The sequence below is a fragment of the Camelus bactrianus genome, chromosome X (assembly GCF_048773025.1).
Source record: "Camelus bactrianus isolate YW-2024 breed Bactrian camel chromosome X, ASM4877302v1, whole genome shotgun sequence".
Classification (NCBI taxonomy): Eukaryota; Metazoa; Chordata; class Mammalia; order Artiodactyla; family Camelidae; genus Camelus; species Camelus bactrianus.
In genome coordinates this window covers 105,099,608-105,119,461 of record NC_133575.1, presented here as the reverse complement: position 1 = coordinate 105,119,461, position 19,854 = coordinate 105,099,608, and the positions used below count along the sequence as shown (strand labels likewise).

General features: G+C 46.1%; 1 protein-coding gene across 1 annotated transcript; it reads left to right on the top strand.

Moving 5' to 3' along the window:
• The first annotated feature begins 16,510 nt into the window (after window positions 1-16,510).
• GPR101 (G protein-coupled receptor 101) lies at window positions 16,511-18,043 on the top strand. The gene has a single exon (XM_010952526.3). The coding sequence runs from the start codon at window positions 16,511-16,513 to the stop codon at window positions 18,041-18,043; it is 1,533 nt and encodes a 510-aa protein (XP_010950828.3).
• The last annotated feature ends 1,811 nt before the right edge of the window (window positions 18,044-19,854 follow it).

Below are 19,854 nucleotides of genomic sequence, written 5' to 3'. Positions count from 1 at the left end.
AGAGATGATTGGAAAATTTAATCTCATGGGACAGTTTACAGTATTAAAGAATTATTGTTAATTATTTTACATGTGGTAATGGTGTTGTGTTTTTGGTTGTTTTTTTTTTAAAGCTCCTGTGCTTAATCTAGAGATACATACTGAAGTATTTACAGATGAAATGACAATATCAGACATTTGCTTCAAAATGTTCTAGGGGTGATTATTTATAACAACATTATTCATAATAGACAAAAAGTGGAAACCACCCAAATATCCATCAAGTGGTGAATGGAGAAACAAAATGTGGCATACCCATATAATGAAATACTACTCAGCAATAAAAAAAATGTATGACCTGCTGATATGCCGAGTGTATGAAGGTAGAAGCAAAAGCTGCATGCATGATTCCATTCCATTTACATAAAAGGTCCCCAAAAGGTGGCTCTCTAGAGACAGAAAGCAAATTGTTGTTGCAGGGGGCTCAGAGTGAGAAAGAGAGTTCAGGGAAATGAGCATGAGGAATATCTTTGAGGGTGATAAAAATGTTCTAAAACTGGAAGTGATGATTGATATTTGTACAACTCTGTAAATTTACTAAATCCATTGAGTTTTACACTTAAAATGGGTAAATTTTATAGTTTGTAAAATATGCCTCAATAAAGCTGCTTTGCTTTTAGTGCTCCATGGGATGGGGGGATTACATGAAACAAGATTGGCCATGATCATTGCTTAAGCTGGGTGATGGGTACATGGGGTTTATTAAGATACTGTCTAATTTTGCATATGCTTGAGAAACTTCCACAATAAAAAAAAATAATTAAGAAGTGAGACACACACACAATGATAAAAGCCTAGTTCCCTGAAAAGGGGGCTATGAAACAGGCTGCCTGGGCTAGAAGTGAAAGCTGAGTACAGCAGACACTAGCATGCCCCATATAACCCCTTTCCCACTGCCCATAGAACATAACACAATCTGTTACCTTTCTGGAACCGCCTCTCCTGGATGTGATTCCAGCAGCTGAGTCTGAGATTCAGAGCATGGCCTGACAAACAAGAATGCACAGGAATGATGAGACTATACCCCAGTCTAGCACTGGACAGCAAAGGTTAAAGAACAAGTTAAACTCTTCTGAAGTGTGGAGCTAAAGACACTCAGGGAATCCCCAGCAACCTGTAGGGCTCATTAATTCAGCAGGCCTGGCATCCTTCCTCAACGCCTTCCCTCTAGGAACCTACTCTCAAAGTTTTCCCCCAAAAGTCCTTGGCCATAAAGACGATAGGAGAGGTCTAACAAGAAAGAAGGGGCGGGGCAAGGAAGCCACTTCTAGGCGGCCAGACCTGTCTCTGCCTTCTTCTGATGAGGCAAGTAAGCGATGGTGAGTGGTCCTTGTGATGAGGCAAGTAAGTGACGGTGAGTGGTCCGTTAGCAGCAGTTCACCCCTCCTGTCTCTGTAGTGGTTGATTATAAACATTTCCTTGGTGATTACCCCATGAGTGCACCTACAACCACCTACAGAAACGGCATGTTGCCTTAGGCAGGGAAAGTGCTACATTTGAGCAAAGAAGGCTGTTCAGCCTCTAAGCCCCATTGGCTTGTCCCACTTGAATACACCGCAGGAAAAGTAGGACTCTCCTACTGCCACAGTTACACTCCAGCTCCCACTCCAGCTCTTCAGTTGGGTCAATGCCAAGGATAAATTCATGATGCCCAACAGCTGCCCAAGGCTGACACAATGAATTTCAATTAACTGACCCCTTTTTCCCCTTCCTGTTGGCTCCACAGGAGCACTTCTCTGATGGTACCAGTCTAGCCAAGGCTGTTTCACAAACTCCATATCTTAGCCAGTTTCTCTCCATAATGGTTTACCATGGTGGGTGTGTAGAGCCAGCACTCAGTCCAGCTCAGTCTTCAGAAAGGACATTCTGCCTCAAAATGGACCAAACCCAGGTACATTAAGGTTGGATCTGCCTACACCAAGGTGCTCTTTGCCCAACTCCTAATCTCCACTCTTTGGGTCACAGCATCCCCCTCTCATGCTCCCACAGCTGCATGGCACAGATGAGCAAGCTCCCAAAGGAAATTATAACGTCTCCATCAATAAATAAAACATCGGGTAAGAGAGGTTTGACCTAAGAACACTTCCCCTCTTCTACCATTTACTTTTCCTTAGGCTCATTTCTTTTTTAGGTCACTGGCTTTCTAAGTCTATTCATTACACCCATTGGTCCTTCACCCTCATTCAAACTACCACTTTGCAATACAAACATAACTTTACTCTAAATTGACCTTTTACCTTACTCTTTACTTGGCTATTTTTTTTTCATGCATTTTGGCTGGTATAACAGAAATAGTGATCTCTTCCCCATTTGCCAACCACAGAAGCACTTCCCAATGATTCCACATCCACCAGCAAGCCACTCATCAGAGAAAAAGCTCCTTGACCTAAGATGCTGTGAGAATCCGCCCACTTAGCCCTTCATTCCCTCTCCTTTTTATTGCTGGCGGGACTTAGCACAATTTCTCAGCTCTAGAATTACTGTCCAAGAGAAAATGACTCCTTCCAGATACAACTAAGGCTCTGGATCAAGTCTGGTGGTTTGCTAATCACCCACAATGGTCCTAGTCCATAAAGTCAGAGCATAACCAAGCTTCAAGGGAGGACGCTGAGCTCAGTGCAGACCAGGAGCCACCTTCTAGACGAGGAACCAACTTCTGGGGAGGAGACTCTAGACTCCAGACTCCATGGACTGCCTTCATAGGTCATAAGCTCCTACAACAGGGTTCTGATTGGTGTGTGTGTGTGTGTGTGTACATGCATTTTTAGGTGGACAAGGTCTCTAGCTTTCATCAGTTTCTTAAAGGGGTTCCTGCTCCGAAAAAAAGTTAAGAATCACCGTACTCAAAGAAAAACTCAGCTTGGTCAGCAGTGCTCCCCACCCCATTGTGGAAAAAATTAAAAAGCCAGAGTATGGAGCTGGGCATGGTAAAACTGAAAATGGAATTTCAGGACCCTTTTCTCCAGAAACAGACAGCCCAGTCCCAGCTACCAATCCAGATCTAAATCCTGACTCCAGGGTTCAGATACTGGAGGGATCCAAAAATCTTGCCCACGGCTCATTCAATCTGAATCTAACTTTTTACTCATGAACAAGGGTGTGTGTTGAAAACATAATAATGCAAACTGAATCATTGGGACCACATTTATACACTCCTGTCCTTCCTATGGGCTAGTTCTCTCATTAAAAGGATGAAACTGAGCCCCGAGAAGGGAAATGGCCTACCTACTATCATACAGGAAACCTGTGACTGAGACAAGCTAGAAGCCAGATTCTCCGACATCTCATGTTGCCACCTTGCACCTATCAGTTTCCTCCATCCTCTCCCTGCACCCTGAGCCCCTGTGGAAGACAGAGGCCTATCATGAGTAATATATATTGATCAGGTCATTTTGAGTGAAGACTTCCATAATGCTGATCCCAGAATAACCAGGGCCAGCATCCCAATGGGAGAGGGAAAACCAAAGAACTCCATCACAGACTGACTGATTTCACTCTAGCAAATGGAACTCTGACCAAATGTGAGCATCAGTTAGGAAAGAATTTGAAAAAGTTAAGTATATAAGTCAATAACTACAAGGGGCCTGTAGATAGCTTAGAAAACATCTGATTGAAAATCCAGGGTAATGTATGCCAAGAATCCAAAATACCAGAAACTTGGAAAGAACTATCTTTGAGCAACGAAGTAGCCAAGTAAGAGAGAGATGAGCAGCATGATAAAAGTTCCTTCTCCCAATGGAAAGGTGGCTCAAGAAAAGGGAACAAAGATGCTCCCCAAAAGTGACAGAGCAGAGGCAAACTAAAACTCAGAAGGGACCAAGAGAACTGAAGAAGAACCAGGCAAGGTACCTGAGAGCCAAAGTCAAGAGCCTCTTGAAGTCTAGTCTAGAAGAAATGCCAGCAAGACAATCAGTGGGGACAACTGACATTTGGGATAACAGTCATGTTTGGGAGGTCAAGAAATGAACAGACACCAAAGATGATGTCACTGGGATGTCTGCTCTCCAGCTCCCACTGGAAGTGTCCAAGTCACGAGACCAGATAGTGGCAAATGCTGTGGATGTCCAAGGTCCACAGAGCAGCCTAAATGTGCACCGTTCACTAGGACTCAGGGGGAAAGTGTCCCCATGAAACTAGGCCAGAAAGTGCAGCTGGTCCTTACCCAGGGCCCTCATGACAAAGCTGGCACATTGCCAATATGAGTTACATTTATAAGGTAGGGTCCTGAAGAGATCCTGGGGCACAGGCTGAGAAACACATAATTTTTATAACAAAGGATGAGCTCAATGACCATTTGGGCAACAGTTTACACAAGATGAAGTCATCCCTGATCAATCTATTCGAATTTTTTAAGCAGCAAAAGCATACATGGATAAAAAGAGAGTGTGAAAACAGAAGCTTTTGACAGAGTTCTAAATCACTATAGGAGTGGAGGTATGGTTGTATCAGGATAAGCAGTGAGCATAGGGACAGGAAATAGGGATAAACCTGACTTTCTCTGAGGAGAGAAGTGTAGACACTATGGCCTCCCCTCAAAAACTGATTGAGAGATCTATCTTATTTGACTTACTCAAAAATTATGTGGAAGAAAATTGGCCTAGTAAAAACAGGTTTCCAGGCAACACCCAACCCTTCTGGGTAGTACCATGTTAAGCTCTCTAGATTAAACTGCAGAAGATGCTGAGAGACTGTGCGAGTGGGCTGAAAAGTAGCAGGTGAGCATCAGTGTAGGCAAGTGCAACATAATGCACTGAGAAAAAGAATCCCATTAATCACTCAAAATAACACACGAGCAATCAAATCTCCTTTGAACAAATCCTCGGGACATCTGCATCCAAAATGAAAGGGCTAATTCTTCTATTAGGCAAATGGAATGACACAGAGGTCATCCAGCTAGAGTTGAGTATATGGAAGCCAAGGGACAGAGCCAGGACTAGAACCCAAGCCAGAGTACTAGACCAGGAATACAGGCACTAGGCAAGAGCATCAGCCTTTAAGTATCAGCGGACAGATCAGGGGTCTTGGAAACCGTGCGGTGTAATGGAGGGAGCGTGGGTTTTCAAGCTAGACACATGCAAATATCCCTCTGTTTCTAGCTGTGTACAAATTAAGCAATTTCTTTACCCTTTTTGAGTCTCGGTTACCTCAACTGTAATATGGGGATCATAACACACACTTTCTAAGGTTTTGATGAGGATTAGTAATACTTTTAAAGTGCTCTGCAAGAGAATTTGAACAGACATTTCTCCAAGGAAGATATACAAATGGCAATATGCACAAGAAAAGATGCTTGACATCATTAGTCATGGAAATGCAAATCAAAACCACAATGAGATTCCACTTCACATCCACTAGGATGGCTATAATCAAAAATACGGAAAAAATGGAAAATGTTGGTGAGGATGTGCAGAAATTGGAATCCCAATACACTACAGGTGGGCATGTAAAATGGTGCAGCTGTTGTGGAAAACAATTTGGCAGATCTTCAGTAAGTTAAACAGAATCACCATATGACCTAGCAATTACACTCCTAGGCATATGCCCAAAAAAATTGGAAAACAGATGTGCAAACAAAAACTTGGATATGAATGCTCACAGCAGCTCTATTCACAATAGGCAAAAGGTAGAAACAGCTGAAATGTCCATTAACTGATGAACAGATAAGTAAAAGGTGGTATATCCATACAACGAAATATTATTCAGTCATAAAAGGGAACAAAGTACTGATATGTATCATGACACAGACGAACCTTGAAAACACTATGCTAAGTGAAAGAAGCCAGTCACAAAAGACAATGTATTATATGATTCCATTTATATGAAAGGTCCAGAATAGGTAAATCTTTAGAGACAAAAAGTAAATTAGCAGTTGCATACGGCTGAGGAGCTAGGGTTGAGGATTGTGGGATAAGGGGCCATTACCTAAAGGGTGCAGGGTTCCTTTCGGAGGTCATGAAAATATTCTAAAATTGAGTGTGGTGATGCTTGCACGTATCTGTGAATGTACTCAAATCAGTTGAGCTGTACACTTTAAATGGGTGTGTGGCATGTGGATTATATCTCAATAAAGCTATGTAAATAAAAATAATGTGTTCTACAGACAGTGATGTGTTGGTAAAGGTTTAGCATCTAGCTCTAAGAGAAAAAAAAAATCCTGATTTGTAGTGGTTGATGATTCTGTGGTAAAAATACTCCTTTGGCTAATTTCAAGTGACCAATGTGATGTCAGTCAACATGGCGTTGGGGGAGATTGTAGCAGCATGCCATTATAAAGTATTTGCACCGTACACATACAATGGACATAAATAGCCTTAAGATCACTTATGAAGTGATGTATTTTGAGTATTCATTACCTTCATTTTGAATGGGATTCATTTAACTGTAGTTGTACAATTTATTTTTTAACAATCACTTGTAAAATTCTTGAAAACGTAACAACCAGCTCTCACAAACCGGTGCAGACTATCTCCAGACTGTCTCTACTACACTGTACCACAGAACACCTTTTTTGAAGAATTTCACATGAGCAACTTCTAGAAAAGTACCATCCTTTGAATCTCTATAGGCAAAAGCTTGAAAACTTACATGGTCACTGCAGTTTGGCTTGAAGAGGTTTGATTTCTCCCCCTCTAATGCTGATATCAGAGCATGACAGAAGTATTTTCCTAAATGTGGAAATGTAATCCTATTTTCTGTAGACGCCAGTTTGAGGCATTTTGGCAACATCTCTACAGCCAACAAGCAACACTAATAATTCAAGGAAGGCACCTGAGCACACTTGATGAAACCCTCTCTGGCCAACCCACAGGCTCCAGGACTCTCTTCTGATTCTTAACTGCCACCATGCTCAACGTTTGTACAGTTTTGTGAGTCAAACTTCCAAGTATTAATTCAATGAAAAACAAAATATAAATTAGCTATTGAAAACTCCACAGACCCCCGATATTTAACACAGCGCCACGGGAGGTTTGAAGTGTTTGAATATTCCACACTTATCAGCAATGTGTCGGTTCTAACCACCCAAGCTCTCCACTCAATGAATGCATGTTGTAGAGCAGCGTTGGCCATTTCAGCGCTCCTGGCACCTGAGACTGCCCCAAACTCACACTGTGAAATTCTTGAGCCTTTGGGCAAGCTGACTCAAGAAGGGTTAAGTGTGGTCCTAAAGATGAGAGGATTTAAGTTGTCCCTGCCCTGGAGGTGACAGTAAGCAAAGCAACTACAGAGGGTGGGCTCTGAAATTATACATCTGCTATAGGGGTGGTTTAGAGCAAATAACTTAGCTTCTCTGAGCCTCAGTTTTCTCATCTATAAAATAAGGAATATTAACAATACCCATCTCACAAGATTGTTGGAGAATTAGATAAGTTGTAGAAAGTTCCTGATGTATCAGTGATACATTTTAAAAAATTGCTTAGGTTAGGGAAGCAAAATAGTGTAGCAGCTAAACATCCAGGCTGTAAATTCAAAGTCAGTCCTAAATTCAAATTCTAGCCCTGCCTGTTCCTGACTGATTCTGAGTAAGCCACCGCTCCTTTCTAAGCCTTTGGTTCCCCATCTATAGAGCGAGGCGAATGATAGCACAGCCTTCATTAAATGAGCTGGGAGAGGTCAAGTGCTAGGAACACTGTTAAATCCTGAGAGCTGTTAGCCTGCCGTGAGGGGATGGATACAATTCTGCACGCATTTGGGAAGAGCTCACATTGTGTTCCCATCACAGAGGGAAGGTGGGGCAAGAATGCTGATTACTACAACACAAGGGTACACTAATGAGAGCCAAGACGGGGTGCTGGGAGGCCTGATGGCTCCCTTAGAGAAAGGCGAGTGCTCTAATCCTGGAGGTGGGATCCTGGACACACAAATCAGTGGCTTTGCGGTTTTTTTCCCCAGAGGCTTATTCTTCCTTGTAGTTTTATTTAGTTATAATACATGTAGATTAAATGACACATATCTGAAGAGTACAATTTGATGAGTTTTGACATAGGTATACACCATGAACCATCACCACCATCAAGATAATGAACATTTGTATCATCTCCAAAAGATTCTTCATACCCCTTCCTTCTCTTCCCCCATCCCAAGGCAACCACGGATCTGCTTTAGGTCACTTTAGTTTGCATTTCTGAAATTTTATGTAAGAGGAATCATACAGTATGTATCTTTTTTGTGTGTGGTTTCTTTCACTCAGCATAATTATTTTGAGATTCATCCATGTTGTCGTGTGTATCAATAATTTGTTCTCTTTTTGACTAAGCGGTATCCCAATGTGTGAATATACCTACCATTCACCTGTTGATAGACACTGCAGTTGTTTCCAATTTTATCTATTACAAATAAAGGTGCTATAAACATTCATATACATCTTTGCATGGACAAATGCTTTCATGTCTTTTAGCAGTGGAAAAGCTAGGTCATATTGTCAGTGTATGCTTATTTGTTTTTAAACCAGCCAAACTGTTTTTCAATGTGGCTACCCTATTTTACATTCCAAAAGCAGTATATGAAAGTTATAGTTTCTCCAAATATCCTCACCAACTATATGGTGAAGATTTATGGAGAAACAGTATTATGTGCCTTGGTATGGTTTTCATGTTTATTTTGCTTGAGTTTTGTTGAGGTTCTTATATCTGTGGGTTTATAGTTTTTATTATATTTGGAAAAGTTTCAGCCATCATCTCTTCAAACTATTTCTGTCTCCCTAACTTCTGGGACTCCACTTACACATATATTAAGCCACTTGAAGTTTTCCCACAACTCACTGTTTCTCTGCCTATTTTTTTTGTTGTTGTTGTCTTTTATTTTCTCTCTGTTTCATTTTGGACAGTTTCTATTTCTATGTCTTCAAGTTCACTAAACTTTTCTTCTCCAGTGTCTAACATGCTAATAATGTTATCCAATGTATTTTTACCTAAGACATTATATTCTTTATCTCTAGAAATAAGATCTAAATCTATTTTCTGTCTTCTATGTCTCTCCTTAATACACCCATGCTTTCCTCTACCTTCTGAAACATTCGAAGTATATTTTTTAAAGCCATTTTACTGCGTCTTCCAAGTCCACCAACCGTGTCTATTTCTATTTAAGGATTTTTCTTCCCATTATGGGTCATATTTTCTTGTTTTACATGACTTGTAATGTTTTATTGGATTTGAGACTTTGCAAATTTTACCTTGTTGGTGCTGGATATTTTTGAACTCCTTTAAACGTTTTTAAGGCATGCTTTCAGTTGCAGTAAAGATACTTGGAAACCACTCAACCCTTTCAAAGCTTGCTTTTAAGCTTTGCTGAATGGGACCAGAACAAATTTTACACTAAGGTTAATTTGGCTCCACTGCTGAGGCAATCCTCTCTGAGTACTCACTCTGATGGCCTGTATATTATGAAGTTTCTTCTCTCTGGCTGTTGGGAAACTGAGCTATTCCCAGCCCTGTGTGAACTCTAGAAATCACTCCACCTACTCCTTTTGAGTCATTCTTTCCCCAGCCTTGGCTACTTTCCTCACATCTAGTCAAAAATTTGAGAGGTACCTTTTACAGATCTCCAGAGCTTTCTCTCTGGGTAGCTCCTCTCTGCTACACTGCAAATTCTAGCCATCTTTACATACCTCCCCGAATTCCGAACACTGTCTCCTCTGTTTAGGCAGGCTTCTAGGCTCAGCCTGGGCTCCCGGCTGGGAAACTCTCTCTAGGTAGTAAACTGGGGCAATTGCAGGGCTCACCTCATTTGTTTCCCTTTACTTGAGGATCACTGTCCTGCACTTCCTGTTTCCTAATGTGTGACAACCACTATTTCATATATTTTGTCCATTTTTTTTTAGTTGTTTAAGGTGGAAGGGCAAATCCAGTCCCTGTTACTCTGTCATGTCCAGAAGCAGAAGTCCAGCTTTCAGTTTTGAAATAGTTGAATTGGATTAATTTGGGGATTTTTTATAATATCCAAATATAAAATAGATAGAATCAAAGTCAAAAACTGACAGGATCCTTTGAGATTACCTAACACATCCGCCTGCCTCGCATGGTTGATTAACAGAACTGAGATCAGAGAGGCAAGGAGATTTTCCCAAAGTCACACACACCAAGTTAGACACAGAATTAGGACTAGAAACCAGGTCTCCTGCTCTTTATTTTTATTCCACCCAGTTATTTTCTGCTGATTTTCTCTTCAATACCATTTTATTTGGACAGATATAGCTTTGAAATCCAGACCTTCTGTCTTGCCCAAGCCCACAGAGTGGGCAATATTAGCTCACATCCAGATGGTACTTAATTTCATGTGAATTTTGCAAACACAACCCTTAGGGTTGGCCTAAAGTGAATACCAGAGCCACTCATAACACTGAAAAACTTAAAATACCCCCATAGGTAGGCACTCCAGAACACAATCATATATTTTTCCCCATTGACTTATTATGAACTCATTAAGCAGGAAGGAGTGTGACTTAGAATTCAGATTGGCTAATTTAGTCATTTCACCACCTTTGGGAACGATGTATCCTACAAAAGGAAGCCATTATCACTGCAACTACATTTGTCTTCCCACAATTTTAGCAGTTCACCTGAATTCAAAATTTTTATCTGGGCTGGATCTCTGGGAGCCTTTCTTTCTGTCTTGCCTCTTGATGGCTCCAAGAAGCAGCCTAGGAAATACCCCTGCTTTGGAGTCAGATAGAACAGGTTTTACTTCTCAGCTCCAACACTTACTTGCTGTGTGACCTTGGGTAAAGTAACTTAACCTCTCTGTTAGGACAGGGAAGGTACTATCATACATTGATTCTAAAGCACTTTTTTTTTTTTTGCATTTTAGCATCTTTGAAATCAAGATGCATATTGCTAGCAGTGATGCGAAAGTTAAATTTGCAGCTTTTTTTTCCCTAATGATATATGTCTTGGAATCTAAAAGTACTGTATTAATCTCTAACTTGCAAAGTTTCCTCAAGGATTAAATAGGATAAAGCAAGCATAGGGCTTGGCATGTAGTAGGTGCTCAAGGACTCTGGCACTCCCATTGTTACTAGAACCAATACCTGGCTGGGTCACGGGCCTCTGACTTCCCTCCCCTGGTGCACCCATCAGGGCAATCTGATGGGAAGACCAGGCTGGCACCATGCTGGCTGGTGTTGCAGCTTGTGATTGTCATCAGGCCCCAGAGCCCTTTCTAGTAGCTTCCTGCACTCCAGCCCTGACCCATTAATACGATTAGCCCAATCTTACCTCTGCTGCTACAGAATTACAAAGGTAGGGAAATGAATTAAGTGACTTCTTGTGCCATCATCCCAAATTCTCCCTGCCTCATCTCAAAGAACCTCCCCAGAATCTAGCAAAGCTTGTCAGTTGAAGGGCTCTCCCAAGGCCAGCAGAATCAGAGCCTGCAGGGCCTGAAGCCAAATCCACATTCCCCAAGGCCCCCCACATACCTCCAGTTGGGATGCTGATACTTGCACGTCTTTGAAATTCAAGGACACCAACTCCGTGCCTGGAGAGAAAAAAGAGGAAACAGACACCTGAGTATTAACAACCCTCAAACTCCCTGTGCAGAAAAGTGGCTTGCATTTCTTGCCCGGGGCTCCCTTGGTTTTTCTACTGTCTCCTGCAGGCAGGCTGGCTTTGGTTGCAGAAGCCTCATCCCACCCAGGCTCTTCCACTCCCCATCATGCCCCTTGGCACCCAGGGGTGTAGCTGCAGGCTCCATGAGCCCACCTCTCTGAGGCACCCACCTTTAACATGTACCTAGAGGTTTTCTCCCTGTGCCCGGCTGGATCCCAGCAGCCCAAGGAACTCTCAAGATTACAGTGAAAAGGAAGGAAAAGCAGGATGGACTGGACTGGCCTCTGTCACTGGACATTTCTCCCAGTGTGACGGCCTCCCAGAGGATTCTAAAATACGGAGTATGAGTGAACTGCCACTTGACAGTGCGTGCCACCCAGGATTCTGTGCCGTGGCCAGTGCGAGGCTAGGAATTAATAACTGAGCGATTATCATGGAAACTGTCTCCAAGAAAAATGACCAGGTTTATACCATTTAAACTTCAGAAGATAAAAATGAAGCCTAGCCAAAAAAAAAAAAAAAAAAAAAAAAAAAAAAGACAAATGACCTATGTAGGACTTGAAATCCAAAGAGCATCCAGGGACCTGATTATACACCTGCCTTGTGTCCCTGTCCAAAGGCCTGGGGTGCAGTGAGAGGGGATGGAGCTCCAGCCAGCCCATCAACCAACTCAGAATCTCATGTCATCCTAGACCCTCCCCAACACCTCCTGCCCTTATCCCTCTCCACTGTCAGTTTTGCCTCTCAATGGGTCTCTGCTCAAGCCCCTCCTTGTGACCCGGACAGACCCTCACTGTCTCCTGCCACAGCCCTCTTTCTGCTCTTCCTCCATTCAACACCTCACTACCCACCCCACCCCCAGCCCTGCTTCCAAGAGATTCTGGAAAAACAGGAATCTTACCACATCACCCTACACAAAAACCATCAATGAATAACGAAAATCATTTTTAAATCATATGTAATCTTATTAGACACTAGATGAGAACTTTTAACATGCTGGTTTATCTACCTTCACATTCTGGATTCATGTATAAAAATATACAGGCCTTTTTAAACAAAAACATATAATTTTGTACTCTGATTTTTTTCACTTACTAACTTTCCTTCAAAAAATTTAGAAAAGGGGGAGGGTATAGCTCAGTGGTAGAGTGCATGCTTAGCATGCACAAGGTCCTGTGTTCAATCCCCAGTACCTCCATTAAAAATAAATAAATAAATAAACCTAATTACCTCCTCGCCACAAAAAAAATTAAAATTTAAAAAATGTAGAAAAAAATCAATGAACAATAATGGCAAAATATTGTTGTTAAGGTTGGATGGTGGGAACAAAGCGGGAGGTATTTTATTATTCTCATCATATTCGTGCATGTTTGAAATTGTTCATAATAAAGCAAATCCTCAACGACCCTCCAGGGAGCTCAGGATAAAGTCCAAAGTCCCCAGACTGGCATTCAAGGCCCATCAGGACCTGCCCCTACCCCATTTTTCCAGCTCACCTGCTGGCGCTCACCATGCTGCAGCCTTTCTTGGCTCCCAGCTCTCTCCTGCAGCCCTCTTTGCTGGCTCATCTCCTTCTGCGAGAACACATTCTCCTCTTCTGTCCTGCCTAGAAAATGTTTCAGCATCCCTTGGAAACCAGATGCAAATGACCCCTGGTCTGGGACACCTTTCTAGATATGACCCTCCCTTGGTGGGGAGGGGGGAGGTTATATTCTGATGTTTGCCCACGCATGGTAAAGAGCAAACACACTCAATGTGTACATGTTTAGGAGAGACCAGAAAGTCTTGGTTAATAGAGCAACATTTACTTGAACTTAGGCAAGTAGGGTAATCTCTCTTGGCTTCTGCTTCTGTCTTTATAAAATGAAGATAATAGCAGTACTTATCTCACGAGGCTAGGCTAAGGATTCGGCAGTATTCTCTCTGTAAACAGTTTAACACAGTACTTGGCGCAGAGAGAGAGAGGAAGAGAGAGATGGAGGCTGACTTATAGACAGTCAGACTTCAATCAAATAATACAGAGGAAAATTAAGCAGCTTGTCTTAAACGAAATGCTCCCAGGACCTACAGGAAAGGAACTGCTGTTCAGCTTTTGCTGGGAGCGAGAGAGAATTGTGGAAAATCGGTGATATCAAAGTCACTTCCTCTCTCCGGCCCAAGGGCGGTCCATACTTTAGCGGGGTGGGAGTAGGGGATCTTCAAAGGTCGAGACCCCAGGCCCCGGCCCAGGTTTCCGCTTCTCATCGGAAGAACTGTGCAGGTCTGACGCCTGGCCCTGGCCCGAAATCCGGAGGCCAGGAAGGCATGACATTTGCACGAAAATCAGCCTTGGTGACGATCCCCAATCCGCGAGGTCTCAAGTGAGCTCGGACCGCCTGGGGCGGAGATGCGGGGTGAGAATATCGAGGCGGGGGCCCGTGGCCGTGTCCCCCGCCCGCCCGCACGCTCGCTCGCTCCTCCGGGCGCCCGCGGCCTCGTGCGTCAGCGGCGCGGGCGGGGGCCGAGGGGAGGGGGGCGCCGCAAGGTGAGGGCCCCGCGCTGCCTTAAGACGCCGCGCGCCCCCGCCGCCGCTCAGAGCTCGCAGCGCGCCGCGCCGGCCGGACGTGCGGGCACAGGCGCCCGGCTCCCGCCGCCCCCGCCGCCCCCGCCGCCCGGTGCCAGCTCGCGGCCGCCGGCGCCTCGAGAAGACGCCCGGTCGAGCGCGGCGAGTCCCCAGGGACCGGCACGCAGCTCCCGCGGCGCGACGCCTCCGGCAGCAACAGGTAAGCGGCCCGGCTCGGCTCCCCGCGCCGCGGCCCCCGCGCTCCGGCGCCCGGGAAGCCCCGTCCGCCGCGGCCCGACGGCGGCTGCGCTGCCCTGCGTGGAGACCCCCGGCGCGGCCCCTGCCCGCCGCCGCGCGGCCGGCAGCTCCCCTCTCGTTTTCCCTCGCACTTTCCCTCGCGCGCCGCAGCCCCCCCACCATCGTCTCGATGTTTCCTCGCCCTTTCTCACGGCCTCTGCTTCTTATCCTCTCTTCTCTTACTCTCTTTTTTTATTTTTCTGCCGCCGTCTCTCCCTGTCTCTCCGTCTCGCTGTCTCTCGTCTTTCTCTCTCATGCTCTATCCATCTCCCTCTCATTTGCTCATTCATTACCTCTACGTCTCTTTTGCGCGTCATTTTCTCTATCTCTCTGTGTAGCTCTCACTGTCTCTGTCTCTCATTCTCTGTCTCTCTGTCTCTCATTTTTTCTCTCCTCTTTCTCTCTCTGCTTCTCAATCTCTTGCGCGCGCTCTCTCTCAGACTCACCCCAGCACCCCTGCCTCCTCCCCCGTTCTCTACGAGCTCACCCATCCCTACATCCGCCACCGCCACTGATGCCGAGTGGGCTGGAGAATGCAGGGAAGATGCCGAATTTGGGGAGGGGAGGGGGTCGCAATCCTCCCTGCATCCAGCCACCGCTGAGCTGCTGACAAACTAGGAGATTTATCCGCCAGAGCCAGCGGTGGCCAAGGCGGCAGCTGGTTTCCATGGCAAAATAAAGTCGACAGAGAGAGATCAGAGACAGAGATCCAGCCAGAGAAAAATCGAGGTGAGGGATCTTCGGAGAAAGATGGAGAGAGACAGAGATGCACACACACTCAAACATACAAGAAAAGTGTTTAGCGAGAGTCGCAAGGAGAGCGTGTGACAGAGAAACCAGCTCCCTTTAAGTGCACGCGCTGGAGAGAGTCTGAGCAACGAAGAGACGGATAATCGGGAGGGACAAGCAGTAGCTCTTCAGAGACCAACGGAGAGGGACATGCAGACAGCGGTAAAGGGAGAAGTTAACACACGGAGTGACAGAGACCGCGGTGGGGACAGGGAGAGACTCAGAGGGGAGAGGATCGGAGAAAGAGCAAGCGCAGCAAGAGACAGGAGACAGAACCCGAGGGAGACACGGACACAAGACAGTTGGAGAGACACGGAGACGGTCAGAGACCCACATAGAGCTAGAGATACTGAACAGGTGCACTGGGGACCCACAGGGATTATGAGGGAGATAGCCTGTGAGACAGAAATGGAGAGACGAGACAGCATTAGGAGAAGATGGAGAAGTACACGCACTAGCGAGCGACAGAGACAGTGACAGGCAGAGGTACAGAGACGAGAGCGCATCAGAAAGAGACAGAGGGAGAGACAGGGACAAGACCGGAAGAAGGACGAGATACAGACGCGCGCACACAGCTACAGAGAAAGTGCGCCGGCGGAAGAGACTCAGAGAGAAACTGAGAGATGGGAGTAACAGAAAGGGAGGAGAGAGAACGACAGACTGGCAGAGACGGACAGACAGCACGCACTTGCTTTGAGGGACTGAGAAATAGGGATAGACGACAGAGTGAGAGACAGGGGTGAGAGAGAGAAAACTGGTGAGAGAGACGCGCGCGCGCGCGCGCACGCACACATACACGCACACACACCCCAAAAGATGTAGGCAAAGTCCGCTAGTGAGAGACACTGGAGAGAAAGAGATAAATCGACACATGTAAATAGGCAGCAATGGAGCGCGCGCATGCGCTGGCGGGACAGACAGATCTCTGGAGAGATCTCTGGAGAGACCCAAACTCGGAGACCCTGAGATAGTGTGGGAGACGCGCAGAGCGCGCGCGCACCACCCGGAGACAGATGGGGGGGACTCGGTGACCCCGGGAGAGGGAAGGAGGAAGACCCAGAGAGTGAGAGGATTCAGAGAAACTGCCCGGATGCGGACTGGGGCCGCGTGAGGGCCCCGAGGCGGAGGCCCTGCAGCTGCTGCCCGGCGCAGAGGCGCCCCCTCCCCTGGCAGGGGAACTAACCCGGCCCGCGTGTTTCTTTCGTCTCCAGCCTAGACAGTGTGCGCGGACAGTGCTCCCCTTCGCCGCCCGCAGGTGCCCGCCGCGCCTGCACGCGTCTCCCGCCCGCCAGCCGCGGCCATGGCGCCCACCTGCACCAACAGCACTCGCGAAAACAACAGCAGCTACACGTGCATGCCCCTCTCCAAAATGCCCATCAGCCTGGCGCACGGCATCATCCGCTCGAGCGTTCTGCTCATCTTCCTCGCCGCCTCCTTCGTCGGCAACATAGTGCTGGCGCTTGTGCTGCAGCGCAAGCCACAGCTGCTGCAGGTGACCAACCGCTTCATCTTTAACCTCCTCGTCACTGACCTGCTGCAGATTTCGCTTGTGGCCCCCTGGGTGGTAGCCACCTCCATGCCTCTCTTCTGGCCCCTCAACAGCCACTTCTGTACCGCTCTGGTTAGCCTCACTCACCTGTTCGCCTTTGCCAGCGTCAACACCATCGTCGTGGTGTCGGTGGATCGCTACCTGTCCATCATCCACCCTCTCTCCTACCCGGCCAAGATGACCCAGCGCCGGGGTTACATGCTCCTCTATGGCACCTGGATTGTGGCCATCCTGCAGAGCACACCCCCACTCTATGGCTGGGGCCAGGCTGCCTTTGACGAGCGCAATGCCCTCTGCTCCATGATCTGGGGGGCCAGCCCCAGCTACACCATTCTCAGCGTCGTGTCCTTCATCATCATCCCACTGATTGTCATGATTGCCTGCTACTCCGTGGTGTTCGGTGCGGCCCGACGGCAGCATGCTCTGCTGTACAACGTCAAGAGCCACAGCTTGGAGGTGAGAGCCAAGGACCATGTGGAGAATGAGGACGAAGAGGGAGAGAAAAAGGATGAGTTCCAGGATGAGAGCGAGTTTCATGGCCAAGATGAAGGTGAGGTCAAGGCCAAGGAGGGCAGCGTGGAAGCCAGGGATGGCAGCCGGAAGGCCAAGGAAGGGAGCATGGAGAGCAGTGAGGAGAGCGTGGAGGCCAAGGGCAGCGAGGAGGTCAGAGGAAGCAGCTCGGTGGCCAGCAAAGGCCGCACGGAGGGTAAAGAAGGCAGCACCAAGACTGAGAGCAGCAAGAAGGCAGACAAGGGCGGCAGAGAGGTCAGCCAGTGCAACATTGACTTGGGTGAAGATGACTTGGGCTTTGGTGAGGATGACATCAATTTCAGTGAGGATGACATCGAGGCGGTGAACATCCCCGAGAGTCTCCCAGCCAGTCGTCGAAACAGTAACAGCGACCCTCCTCTGCCCAGGTGCTACCAGTGCAAAGCTGCTAAAGTGATCTTCCTCATCATCTTCTCCTACGTGCTGTCCCTGGGGCCCTACTGCTTTCTAGCAGTTCTGGCCGTGTGGGTGGATGTCCAAACCAAGGTACCCCAGTGGGTGATCACCATAATTATCTGGCTTTTCTTCCTGCAGTGCTGCATCCACCCCTACATCTATGGCTACATGCACAAGGCCATCAAGAAGGAGATCCAGGATATGCTGAAGAAGTTCTTCTGCAAGGAAAAGGTCCCCAAAGAAGACAATCACCCTGACCTGCCTGGAACCGAAGCCGGCACCGAGGGTGGAACCGAAGGCAAGATCGTCCCTTCTCATGATTCTGCCACTTCGCCTTGAAGTTGGTTCTAAGGTAAACCTTCAACTGTCCACAGAAAACAGGAGCGGCTTTCTCTTAAATGGACCATCCACAGCCCCATTAATGCCAGCTCATACCATTCCAGGCAAAGGTTCCGCACACATCCCTCTCACCACAAGGTAGATAAATGTATGGAAGTGTGCCCCTCAAAGAATGGACTGGAGGATTCTGACTGGAATTCCCCCCAAAAAATTATTAGGCTCTAAATTTCTTAAAGCAACAAGGGCTATCCATTTTGGACCCGCACTTGATATTCTGTGTGTCTCCCCAGAGTTACCGTGTGTCGGCTTTCGCTCTGAGGGAGAAGGAAGATGATGCTGGAGAACTTAAGGACTTTTGAGCTCATGGGCAGAGGCTTCAGCCTGTGTTCATCTGAATGGAAAGCAACGGAGCAAATCGTTCATGGAGCCCAGGAAGCAGAATCCTACTGACTGATCAACGTATGAGCCAAATTCTAAACAGAAGAGACCCACAATCTGGTGCAAAGACTATTACAGAAACTAAGGGCATCGCATAGTTAAAATACCAAAAAGTTTCTAGATCCCCTAAAGGGATCAAGAAAAGTGGAAGAGGATAGTAGGGCTTATTTGAAGTGGGAAGCTAGTCCAAGGGAGAAAACAGAGAAATAACATACACACACGGGGCTACAGTGGACTTTTTTTCTGTAAAATCCTGGATTTGTGCATGGGCTGAGACCAAAATTATTTCATGCAAATAGAAAATTGTCAGTTAACACTATTTTCTGTCTCCCATTTGAATAATAGTGGGACAAAAATCATGCCACTCTTTTGCAATTTTCCCTTTGTGATTGACTTGAGATGCTCACAACAATCATTCAAAATGCCCTCTGCCAGTCACTTGTGTGGTTTTTTCCCCAGATAGGCCTTTTTGGTCAGACAGTATTTCCAGAAAAAAAGAAATTCCATTAGGGGTGGCCAAAGTCCTACAAAACTCCCACTGCCAATCAAGAGTAATGTGCCCACTAGAAATCTCTTTTGTGTCCATGAGACCATAGACCAAGAATATGATCTCCACATGGGGAGCACGTAAGGCAGGAGAAACCTCTTCCTTCCTCCAGGCACACTCACGTGTCCTATCCACCTGTGGCTCTGTCTGAAGCCTTTCGGCTCTCCCCAGATGTAGAAGAGAAAGATAAGAGGGTCACAAATAACAGAAAAGATGGTTTCTCAATACCTGGCAAGCATCTGACCTATTCCAAATAACCCTAAGATCAAAGCGTTCAGGTCAGACATATCCTAATTATGGCTGTTAAAATATATATCACTTGGAAAAACCTTTACGATATCTACATTGTCCCTCGGGGCAATGCAGGGGAAGAGTTTTCAAATCTCAAACCCTGGAAACCACTTTGGGTAGGGATAGTATACACTTGTGTATTTCTGAGGGCACCGACCATATCAACACGACCAAACAACACAAAACCAAAAAATGATCAAAACAGTGTTTTTGATTCTCCTGAAGATCAAATTAAAGCAGCTCTACGGTCAGTTGAGTGTTCATGCAGAAATCTGATGTTAATATGGGTGGAGGGCGAGGAGGGAGGATTTGGTTGCAAAAAATGGTTAATCAGGTGGTTGTACATAAAGATGGCCATGTTCAGAGTTTAGTCTCATTCTTGTGTGATTACCATGTCTATATTAGAACTCAAAGTTCATTCATTTAAAAGTCAAGCTCATTTATATTTTATCTCTTCCTCCTGACAGATTGCAACATGAACTTCTCAAGGGGAAGAGGTGAATAGCAGTGTATTTGGGCTAAATCTGCATGGGAA

Coding starts and splice junctions, on each gene's coding strand:
- GPR101 (XM_010952526.3), top strand. CDS start 16,511: ATGGCGCCCACCTGCACCAACAGCACTCGCGAAAACAACAGCAGCTAC.